Source organism: Peromyscus leucopus, chromosome X (assembly GCF_004664715.2).
Source record: "Peromyscus leucopus breed LL Stock chromosome X, UCI_PerLeu_2.1, whole genome shotgun sequence".
NCBI classification, from domain to species: Eukaryota; Metazoa; Chordata; class Mammalia; order Rodentia; family Cricetidae; genus Peromyscus; species Peromyscus leucopus.
The window spans coordinates 135,114,400-135,126,946 of NC_051083.1; the positions used below are offsets into that span (position 1 = coordinate 135,114,400).

Genomic DNA, 12,547 nt, shown 5'->3' on the forward strand with positions numbered 1-12,547 from the left:
ACTTCTCTGGAAATGCCCTTACAGACATGTCTAGAAGCCTCCTAGAGATGGTTCTAAATCTTGTCAGTTTGACAAGATTAATAATTACAACTGATAACTTCCACTGTGAGTTTATAAAACTTCTCTATAAATGACCCATCAAACATTGAGGGTTGTAATATCCATTTCAAGGAAATTTATGCCCACAAAATAAATACACTCATAAAATCAAATCCTCTGGGGATGTATGATGCACCAATTGTTTGAAAGTATCAGGCTGTGGAAATTGGATTGGAGCCATCACAAGACCCAGTCAGTGCTGGCTGCCTGACAATTCTTTCCCCAGTGGCATTCTCTGCATTTTCTTTCATGGGTAGACTCTTTTATGTCTGGTACATTTTGCCATTTACACATATTGCATCAGTAAATACATTCTTTGTGTTTGCAACTTGACATTTTAAGTAAAAGAAGAGGGGAGGTCTTTGCCCAGGCTGCACTTTTCTCTTTGGTAGCATCATTACATTTGGTTACTCCTCTCTCCCATTGTGAAGTGCTTGGTTGCCACCATTCTCCAACCACAACCCAAAGATTTTTAGTATGACTAGTGAAAGAGGTTATTTATCTGGCTTCCTATCCTACCTCTAATCCAAGTGCTCTGTAAATTAAAGGGCCCACGATACCCTGGGAGAGCAGCCTCTAGCACAGGGATATGCACAGGGTACTTTGGCTGATAGGTATAGCTATGGCTCAGCTATTTATGAACACTTGCCCATAACAGCTAAAGATATTTTGCTTTACATACTATTAATGTCTTTCTCTAATTATATCTTTAGGAAGAAGAGTTGATTGCAAACAAGACTGTAGTTTGAGCCATAATGGAACAAGCAGTTGGTGGTGAGTCAAAGAGAGGCCAGGTCACAGGGACACGTTTGGGAAAAGACATTTCCAAAGTAAGTACTAGCATTAAAAAAGTAGGGGAGGCCAGACTGTGGTGTCGCACGCCTTTAATCCTAGCCCTCGGGAGGCAGAGGCAGGTGGAGCTCTGTGAGTTCAAGGCCAGCCTGGTCTTTATAGTGAGTTCCAGGACAGCCAGAGCTGTTATACTAAGAAACACTGTCTCAAAAAACAAAACAAAAAAGTAGAGGAAAGTCAAGCCATTAATATTACCGGTGTATTTTTAAATGTACTTAATCTATTTGTTCAGTCAGTGCTGGTTGGTTATGTTTTTGTGTATTATATACTTTGATTTAAGATGTGCCAGTTACTTATTGCTGTATAACAAAAGAATCAGAAAGCAAGGGTTTAAAAAAACAATAATTGGAGCTGTAGTGATGGCTCAGTGGTTAAGAGCACCAGCTGCTCTTGCACAGGACCTGGGTGCAGTCCCCAGCACCCACATGGCAACTCACAACCATCTGTAACTCCAATCCCAGCGCATCCCCTTCTTCTGCCTTTAGAGAGTACTGAATGCACATGGTGCACAGACATACATGCAGGTAAAACACCTATACACAACAATATAATAATAATTTTTTAGAGTAATGACATCTTTGCTCATGACTCTGGGCCCAGTTAGATTTTACACTAGTCTTCTCTGGGCTTGTTCATCTAGCTGCAATCATGCAGGCACCTCTGGTGTGCATGTTCCAAAGTGGACTCATGCATGTGGTGGTAGTAAATGTTGGCTGTCATCTAGACATGTTAATTTACCTAGACTTCCTAGTGGAATGGTAGAAGTCTTCTCAGATGGTGGCAGTAGCCCCTAAGAGTCTCAGAAGAGACTTGAAGGAATTGTTGCTTCATCATTGTCAAGCCTTCTGGAGGTTCTTCACATAGGTCAGGTCTTCAAGTTTTGTGATATAGTTCACTCTTGATAAACATCACACTTCCAAAATATGTCTATCAAATATTAGTAAATTAGATATTCTCCGAGATGATTCTGGGGCCACCAAATCAATCTAGAATTGGTGTAGAGCTCAAATAAGGCTTCATGTGGGCATCTTTGGTCGAAGACCTGTGGCCAAAAATCATCGTAATAAACTGCTAGTATCGTCAACCTTTTTTTTCTATTTATTCATTTATTTATTTATTTTTGTTTTTGGCTTTTGGTTTTTAGTTTTTGGTCTCTGTGTAGACCTGGCTGTCCTGGAACTCACTCTGTAGACCAGGCTGGCCTTGAACTCACAGAAATCCACCTGCCTCTGCCTCCCAAGTGCTGGGACTAAAGGCATGTGCCACCACCACCCAGCTCTTCAACCTTCTTTAATGCTTTGGAATGAGCTCTTTTTTCCACTGAGTGACTTTCTAAGAAATAATGTCTAAATGTAAACTACTAAGAAAAAATATTATTGCATATTCTACATAGGACCACTCTTAAAAAAAACCAAAAACAACAACAACAACAACAACAAAAAAAAAACCATCCAGCTGAAGAAAAAGTAAAACCAGAAAGATGGAGAAAACCCAGGGGCCCCAGCCATGCTCTTGAGATTATAATACATTTGAATTAAATTACTTTGTGATGCTGGAAATCAAACAGATATAACCCAACAGATATGTTCTATCACTGAGCTATACACCCCACTCAGAGCGCATTCCTTTACTATTATTAATACTATCATCTCTGAGATGCTCATTCATCCATTTAGTCTATTCTGGAGTCTTACTACTTGCTTCTTATCTGAAATTTCATTTTTATCAGTACTTAACTCTCTTTTTTTTTTCTTCTGTGGCCGCAAAAAGTTAGTGATAATTTCACATGGCCTCCTCACATAACCTTAGACATATGATTAAAGACATTAGCCTTTACATGTTTGACATCTCTGAACAGAGGCTAGTTTGATTCTAATCACTATAAAAATCTACTGACTAGCCATTGGCTCAGTTATCACTATATCAGTGTAAGGATGCAATCCATGTCATCCTATCCAAGAGTAAATTACATTTAAATCTGGAAATGAGAGGTAGGTGTAGCAGGAATCTTAGATGGTCTTATTAATAAAATCAAACCTGAGCCGGGTATTGGGGTGAATGCTGGAAGATCAGAGAACCAGAACAAGCCACAGCTACCTCACCTCGCTGGATCCTCAGCTGGTCTTGTTTCCTCAGACTGGAGGCCTCTGAGTCCTCATCCAAAATGGATCTCAGCTGAACTGCTGCTCAAAAGCCTGAATGTTTAACCAGCCAAATGCTTCTAGTTTCTGGTCTTCACGCCTTATATACCTTTCTGCTTTCTACCATCACTCCCTGAAATTAAAGGCTTGCTTTCTGGGATTAAAGACGTGTGTCACCTTTCCTGGCTGTTTCCAATGTGGCCTTGAACTCACAGAGATCCAGAGGGATTTCTGCCTCTGGAATGCTAGGATTAAAGGTGTGAGTGCCACCATTTTCTAGCCTTTGTATCTAGTGGCTGTTCTGTCTCTGACCCCAGATAAGTTTATTAGGGGGCACAATATTTTGGGGAACACAATACCACCACAGCTAGGCATGATGGCATACCTTTAAATCCCAGGACTTGGGATACAGAAGCAAACAGTTTTCTGTAGGTTCAAGGCTAGCCTGGTCTAAATAAGGAATTCCAGGACAGCCAGGGATACATAGAGAGACCCTGTTTCCATAAATAAATAAATCCATAAATTCATAAACAAATACATAATTATGAGTTTTTTAAATGTGTGTGTGCATGTATATATGTGTATGTGTGTACTTGCGTGGTTTATGCAAGTGAGTGTACAGATGTGCACACCCGTATGTTTATACAAAGAGGCTAAAGGAAGACATTGGGTATCTTCATTGCTCTCTGCCTTATTTCTTTTAGATAGTCTCTCACCATAATAATTTTTCTATTGCTGTAATAAAATACCATGACATAGGCAACTCATAGAATAAAGGGATTATTTGGGCTTATGATTCCAGAACGATAAAGGTCCATCATCATTACTGCAGGGATGGTTGGCAATAGGCAGACACGGTGGCTGGAGCAGCAAGATGAGCAATCACATATTGAATCATAAGCATGAAGCCAAGAGAAAGTACTGGGAATGACAGGAGACTTTGAAACTTCAAAGCCCACCCCTAGTGACATATTTTCAGCAAGGCTATATCTCATAAACCTATCCAAACAGCATCACCAACTGGGAACAAGGTATTCAAATGCCAAGATTATGGGGGACATTCTTACTCAAACTGCTATACTCTGTAAACTAGAAGACTGCTGTTTTGCCTAATATGGCTGGTTAGTAAGCTCTCAGAATCTGTGTCTCTGTTCCTTAAATCTGGGGTTACCAGCATGTTCAGCCATGCCTGACTTTTCTTTCATATTGGTGCCGGGGATTTGAACTCACGTTGTATCTTTGCATAGCAAACACTCTTAACCTCTAAGCCATCTGCACTCTTAACCACTAAGCCCATAAATTGATTTATTTAAAAACAATTAGGCCACGAGCCTTATGGAATCCCTGAACCTAGAGGTGCTAGAGAGTATCAGCAGTGAGCTCTGAGAACTGGCCAGACTTTTAATAAAACAAGAAAAACCAGAGTGGTTCTAAGTGCATACAATCTGCCTATGCAACTGAGGTAGAAAGAGATGGAAGGAAGAGCCTGCCAGAGATGCAGTTGATAGGCAGTAATGAGGCTGATCATTTCTACAGATTATGAGAGCCATTTCAGAATGGATACTTTGATTAAGTGAGAGGTAAATCTGCAGGCAGTACCTGGCTCTGACAAGTCCTGAGTATGTCACATAGCTTAGTTATGTCCAATGTTTAAGGTACAAGAGGGGAGGTTGGTGGGCTGGTTAAGAGCAACTGATGCTCTTCCAGATCCAGGTTCATTTCCCAGAATCCACATAATGCCTCACAGCCATCTGTAACTCCAGTTCCAGAGGATTTGCCACCCTCTTCTGGCCATCACAGGCACTGCATGCACACAGTGCACAAGCATACATGCAAGCAATATACCCATACATGTAAAATAAAGATAAATCTTTTTAAAATTATTAAAAAGGGGGGAGATTGGTTGCTTTATTCTTGACTATCCACATAGCCAACATTGACTAACTATACAAGCTAAGAAAATTGGGGTCTGTCATCTTAGAGAAGCCCAGATACAGCTTTGGAAAGACCTCAGGGAGGAGGAAAACTATTACAGGCCCTCCTTAGGAACAGTGGTAGTGTGATGGGTAATCTTCATTGTCAACATAACTAATTTGTAATCACCTAGGAGACATGCCTCTGGGAATGTCTGTGAGGTTGTTTTCAGATATATTTAACTGTGACAAGGGAAGACCTGCCCTAAATGTTGGTGGCAGCATCCCGTGTGCTGGAATCCCAGACTGAATAAAAAGTAAAAAGCCAGCTGAGTGTGTGCGTGTGTGTCTGTGTCTGTCTGTCTGTCTGTCTCTATCTTCCTCCCTCTCTTCTGACCAGAAATGCCACTGTGTGTCTGTGTGTGTCTGTGTGTCTGTACCTCCCTCTCTTCTGACCAGGAATGCAATATAGCCACCTGCCTCTCCTGCTATCATGTCTTCCCACCATGATGGCCTGTATCCTTTAAACCATGGTAATATTATTTTCTTTCTTGGGTCTTTGATGAGGTTGAAGACTGGATAGTTATGGGTACAATCCTCTTGTATCTTAGCTAAGAACATATTAGGTACTAGAGTCAGATTCATCAGGATAGGACAGCTATTGGAGTAATTTGCCATTTACCTGCTGGGAGCCATCCCTGGCGGTGGATGAGTCCTGCAGAGGAGGAGAGAAGGAAGTGAGCCAGGCCATGATGGTCAGGAGAATCTTGCAGCCTGACTGACTAGCAGCCAGAGTGTGTGTTTATTTATATAGAATTTAATTAGTATGGATAAATTCATGATGTTCCAAAACATAGATCATATCATTTTTGATTTGGGACATATGTTTTACTTCCTTTTGCTCATCTTTGAGTCATCATTAATAAACTATAACAGAACAAAGTTATCATTTTCAACCATTTTCTTTCAAGTTTTGACATCATTAATAAACAGAGTTATCTTTTTTTTGTTTGTTTGTTTGTTTGTTTGTTTTTTGAGACAGGATTTCTCTGTGTAGCTTTGTGCCTTTCCTGGAACTCACTCTGTAGCCCAGACTGGCATTGAACTCACAGAGATCTGTCTGCCTCTGCCTCCCGAGTGCTGGGATTAAAGGCGTGAGCCACCGCCGCCCGGCCAGAGTTATCATTCTTACTCTTAAACCCCATAAACCAATTTTTGAGAATCTAGAGGCATATGGCAACCTGTGCTCAGGCTGGTTGCTTTGGTTGCTTCAAGGACACTAGAGCAAAACAAAATCTTCAACCACCCTGGGCATTTTGCCATGTCTCAAGCAATGTATTATTAACTCTTAGTGGTCAAAGTGCCCAGGAAAAATCCTCAGGCCAAAGCTACTGCAGTTATTATTCAAATTCTGACATAATACAATCAATGTCCACATTTATATCCTTATAGAATTTGTCTATATGTCTAGTCCTGGCATTCTGTTGTTCCTTGGTCATATGACATTATAGTGACTCTACATGAACTAACTTCTAAGAGAGGGAGGTCCTAACACCTCATACTTTTATCATCTTTCCACTCCATACTTTACTTATCAATATGTCTCTATGTAGGGCAGAGTTGTATGCCATGTAATTGTCTTAGTGTACAGTGGGAAGAGCCTTGTAATCTCAACTGTGGACAATTCCTCTAGCCCACCGAATCTTGTTGACCTTTTTAATTTTACTTTGTTTTGAATATCTTGTTCCTGTGTAAGTACAGGGACAGGTGTTTCAAGAATGTCTCATAGCCTCATGAAGAGACCTCTGGCTTCTTTATGTGTTACAACCTCTAAGGCATAAGGAAGACCTTCAAGTAGTAAGGATATATCCCTCAAAGTAGAGGGGAGGGAGATAGTATGTTCAGGACTGTCCTGGATAAGCTTAGAAGCAGCATTCCTGGGAGAAGGCATAAATGATTCATAAGGAATTTTCCATCAATCCAACATCCCCAAATTGTACAGATATTAAAAGTGCCCCAAGTATGTAACAGGTGGAGATGAAAACCAAAGGTGGCATGGCAGCCATCATGTGGCTCAGCTTTGCTCGATCTTTGTCAAGCAGCTGTGCTGGCTTTATGACTTCTGCCATTCCATTCAGATATGGCTATGCCATTTACCTATGGTCTGGACATTTAGCATATGTTTCTTGTTTAAAGTTGTTCTTGTTGGTTGTAGTTCCATTTTTGTTTATAGTTTGCATTAGGTTTAGAACCTTCTTATTTAGATAAAAAGGAGAAATGTAGTGGTATTTGCTCTGCCCATGGCCTTGAACTATATGGCCCAAAGGAGACAGTGCTTCTTGCTTTCCTATGTGACCTCTTTCTGAAAGGGAGAGGGATCACATGTTCCCTTTTTCCCTGCTTCCTGGAATGATTAGATGGGTAGGTGGATTTGCTCCTGGTCAGAAATAAAATAAATTCTTCTTTCCTTAAGTTGCATCTGACAGATATTTTCTTACAGTGATGATAAAAGGTTACTAATGCAGGTGGCCAGATTATTGAGCAGGTGCCAGTGAATATCTGCATTGATATCCTTGAGTCCTAATATTTATGCACCTGCAAGTGGTATACTATCCTTCCATTACCCTACTTCCAGAGTTGGAGTTTAACCAAGAAATTGGTCACACTGGGGAGACTGGAATCTAATACCACACTCCAGTGCTGATTCATCAGTTCCTCCAAGTTCAGAGAGGGCACAGCAAAGCCCTGGGTGTGAGTGATGAATGGCTCCCCAATTCTGCCTGGAGATCCCAGCAGCATAGCCCTTAATACATGGGCAGGAAGGGGTTAAGTGGTCAGCCCAGAGTCACAAGAGCCACCCTCCTTGTGGGCATGGAGGCAAAGAAAATTACTGTCCTGTGAGTTTGGAGACAGATGCTTTTATTACAAACTCTCAAATGGCTAGGTTTATTTTTTCTGGCCAGGGATTGCCAATCAGGAGCAAGAAGGCACTGCCTTTGGCTTTTTTGCTTCTTTATATTGTCTGGTGTGATCATAGGAATTTTAATTCCCTTCCACTAAATATAAAATGTGGATTATATCATCAAATTTACCAGGCTAGCCTAGTGTTATTAATTTTCTCTTCCTTCCTTGTTAAATTCAGGAGAAGAGGTGACACTGGTGATCAAACACAGTTATACCAAGCTTTTCCCTGAGCTCAGGCAGTTTCAGACAATCAGATGTGTATGCTTTTATCACTTCCATCTTCACAATTCTGGACCTCTTGCCATCTTTTTCCCCAGGCTAAGAAGTGCACGGTGATTGGAGGCTCTGGGTTCCTGGGGCAGCACATGGTGGAACAGTTGCTGGCACGAGGCTATGCTGTCAATGTATTTGATATCCGCCAAGGGTTTGATAACCCCCAGGTGCAGTTCTTTATAGGTGATCTCTGCAGCCAACAGGTAAGGGACCCACTCAGCCTCAATAACTTCCCACAGGGCCCTGAAGGGAAAACCAAGTGCTCAAAGGCCAGGAAAACTATAGTTTGAAAAAAATATATATTTTGAAAAATGTCGAAGTTACAGGAAATAATTTCACATACCATGTTGTCAGTATTCAGAATGAATGACTGTTGTCTGTGTCACGGGGGCTTTATTGTGTCATAGGAACATGTCATAGGAACATGAAAGCAGCCATGGGTCATAGTCCAGTGAGCAGAGAAGGCTGTGTGCCAAGCAAACTTTACCAAAACATTTCATTTCATCAAACATATTATGGGTTGCAGCATGCCAACTGCTGCCTTAGACTATGCAGATGCTAGGCCATATGGTATTTATTCCATTTAACTAAGATATTGTTCATATGCCATAAAAATTCATATTTTTAAAAATTTATATATATTTATATATATATATATATATATATACACACACATATACATATACGTCTGTGTCTATGTCTACATCTACGTTTACGTCTATGTTGGTATGTGCATGTGAGTGCAGGTATCTACAGAAGCCAGAGGTAGGTGTTATATTCCATCCCACATCAGGGTTTGAGTTACAGGTGGTTGTAAGTCATCTGATGTGGGTACTGGGACTCAACTTGGGTCCTCTGAAAAAGCAGTGCATGCTCTTAACTGCTGATCCACCTCTCCAGCCCCCAAATTCACATTTTTGAAATGTACACTGAAATAATTTTCAGCAGCTCTTCAAAACTGTGCAGTCATTCCCCATTATCTTCCTGAACGTCTTTTCTTCAAAAGGAAATCTTATACCTGTTCACTTCCCACTCTCATCCCAGCCCCTGAGCACTGCTCACTCATCCACTTTAGTTGTTCCATTCTCACTGTTCTGCAAATTTTATAGGTGGCCAGCTTTTTTTAACACAATGCTTTCAAGTTCCATCCATGTTGTATGGGATATTTATATACTGAATATTTTTAGGTATTGCCAAGTTGCTCAGCAAAGCTGTTGTGTCTGTTTATGGCAGCTATCCATACTTATTCCTTTCCCTTCCCAAGTGACTCATTTCATTCCATAATGGTTTCAGCTCCTTGCTGATGATGACACCATCAGCATTTCTGGTACTATTGTCTAATTGGATGCTTAAGAAGATAGCCTTGCTGGTTTTGTCTCCTTTCCTTTGCAATTAATGCTCTAGTCCTGTACTCTCATTGTCATTCCCTAGCCTAGACCTGTCCTCCCCAATAAGTATGTTCTCTCTGGCAGACACTGTACTTTGGGTACTGTTTTTATCTCTCCCTACTCCTGTCGTCTACTACTGCAGCAGGACCAACTCTGGTCATTTCTACTGTCACTCTCTGTACAGTATCCTCACCAGCTTTGGCTCCATAGCCCCTTTGTTGTCTCTCGAATATATTAAAGGACCAGTGTAGCAGGAATCTTAACAGTTCTTATTAATAAAATCAAACCTGAGCCGGGTATTGGGGTGAATGCTGGAAGATCAGAGAACCAGAACAAGCCACAGCTTCCTCACCTTGCCAGTTCCTCAGCTGATCCTGTTTCCTCAAACTGGATGCCTCTGAGTCCTTATCCAAATGAATCTCAGCTGAACTGCTGCTCGAAAGCCTGAAGCTTAACCAGCTAAAAGCTTAACCAGCCAAATGCTTCTTGTTTCTGGTCCTCACGCCTTATATATCTTTCTGCTTTCTACCACCACTCCCTGGGATGAAAGGCTCGCTTTCTGGGATTAAAGGTGTGTGTCACCATGCCTGGCTGTTTCCAATGTGGCCTTGAACTCACAGAGATCCAGAGGGATTTCTGCCTCTGGAATGCTAGGATTAAAGGTGTGAGTGCCACCATTTTCTAGCCTTTGTATCTAGTGGCTGTTCTGTCTCCAATCCCAGATAAATTTATTAGGGTGCACAATATTTTGGGGAACACAATACCACCACAGACCAGCCTCAATAATATTCTTCCCAGGGGCCCAGAAGAGAAACTATAAATGGCAAGAACTATTTTCAGGAAATGAATCTAAGTACACCAAGCTCTTTGTCCGTCGACTTTGTTCCTCAGAGATAAAATCCTATCTACACAGCTTCAGTTCTGTTCTCATGCCTAGCTCCTTTCTTGCCTGATTTCTCTCTGCTTATCTGCAGTCCCCTTTAAGTTCTATCTTAATTCTTTTATCTTAATTCTGCCTCATCTAGATTCTTCTCATCTCATTCTTACCCATCTAATACTTCCGCATCTGGCTCTTCCTCATCTTCCATCTTGTCCTCAAGTTCTCTAGTCAAAATCCTCCTTATCCCTCTCAGTTCTCTGTCCTCAAGTTCTCTAGGGTATTCAGTTATAAACCCAAGCAATAGCAATCCTTCCCCTCCAGCCAGGTCACCAGGCTTGAATTCCTACAAGATCATAAAGGCAGGTAAGAATTTTCCTCAGGCAGTGACATGTCAGGCTTTCTTTTACAACCCCCCAAAAAGGGAATGGTTAAAGGAGGAGGTCAACTGAGAGCTAATGATTGGTTAGTATATCAAGAAGGGGATCTGTGTGCTCAGTCTACATTCCTAGAAGTGGTTAGGTAAGAAGTTAGGAGTCTATAGTGTTAGTAAAACTGTATAAGAAAGGAGGTTCTCAGCTTGAATTGCACAAGAAATAAAGCTATCCACCTGACCTAGGAGACCAGCGTTGTTTCCATAAGGGTGTTACCTTAGTTCAGAAGATCATTTGGCCTTGGATGCTTGATAGGTATTTTAGATAAATACACTATTAGGAGTTCTTGGAAGCACTCATAGCATTCCAAGAAAATCACTGTAGGAACCAGCTAATATATATACAAAAGCTAAAATATCACCAAGACTTCTTAAGGCATGGCTTGACCTTTGGAAATGTCTCCTTGACTTTTCCAAGTAGTAGCTTTTGTGATAGTAGCTGAATTCCATTACATTTTCCTGCAGCTTGCAGCAGTTGTCCTGTATAACTTTCATCCCCCTACACCATTCTCTTCTTGTCACATGTCATCCAGGGTTCTTCAAAGAGACAGTCCACAGGGTGGGGGGGACTGTGAACAGGGCAGGAAGGACAGAGAGACTGAGATTGAATTCAAAGAATAAGAGTATGTGATTGTGGGGACAAGTGTGAAGTTAGTGGGACAGGCAGGAAACTTGGGCAGAACTGACAGGTGCCCTAATTAGAACTCTTGTCTCTTATAGAAACCTATTTTGTTCTTAAGGTCTTCTTCACCAAGAGTTTTGAGGATATTGTTCTTTTGTCTGAGCCAGCTAATTGTTGTTGTTCCCCACAGTTACTTCTAAACTAGTGCTGGATGCAGTCACCGGGGTGATACATCAAAATCTCCTTCAGGTTGTAACCCCAGCACTGGTAAAAGACTTCCCACACCTGTATCTGATTCCAAAGGAAGACCCTCCCAACATAGCATGTTCTCTAGTCACACTCAGCCTCTCGAGTATAGGCAAGGACTGCGGGCAAGGTGCATTGAACCAGGGCATACGTTTGCCAGACAAATGTGATAAAGGGTCAGAGGAATAAGGCAAAGCTCTAACAGTGGATCCTGAATTCTAAGCTAAGGAAAGAAAGGCAGACATGATGCAAGTAAAGAACATGACAGGGGAACACTTTTTTTTGCCTCAGCCTTCCATTGCTGTCAGCCAAAGAACACCCTCTCAATGCACTCTGTTTAGCTCCTGGTTCTGCCTTCCAAAGAACCAGATGAAAAAAGATGCTTACCAACTGAAAGCAGGGTCTCAAAGTAGTTCAAGATCTACTGTATTAAGATATAGATTACATACTACTTTTTGGAGATTTTATTTATTTTTATTTTATGTGTATGGGTGTTTTGCCTGTATGTGTGCCTGTGCACCACATGTGTGCAGTGCCTGCAGATGTCAAAAGAGGGCATCAGATCCTCTAGAACTGGAGTTATAGATGTTTGTGAGCCACCATGTGGGTGTTGAGAATCAAACTCAGGTCCTCTGGAAGAACAGCTGGTACTCTTAACCACTGAGCCATCTCTGCAGCCCCCATGTCTTGTGATATCTTTTGTAGCTGACATGAAGCTTTTAGTTCAGATTGTTGTTCT

General features: G+C 41.4%; 1 protein-coding gene across 3 annotated transcripts in view; it reads left to right on the forward strand.

Annotated features, from left to right (window-relative positions):
- Positions 1-12,547, forward strand: part of Nsdhl (NAD(P) dependent steroid dehydrogenase-like) — a 30,143-nt gene that overhangs the window by 4,886 nt on the left and 12,710 nt on the right. For 2 of the 3 annotated variants that reach the window (XM_028861916.2, XM_028861917.2), the window contains exons 2-3: positions 813-929; positions 8,287-8,445. In XM_028861916.2, coding sequence (XP_028717749.1) covers positions 855-929; positions 8,287-8,445 — 234 coding nt within the window. In that variant the 5' untranslated portion in view covers positions 813-854. The remainder of the gene's footprint in view (positions 1-812; positions 930-8,286; positions 8,446-12,547) is intronic. The other variant, XM_028861918.2, reaches the window with a different exon arrangement.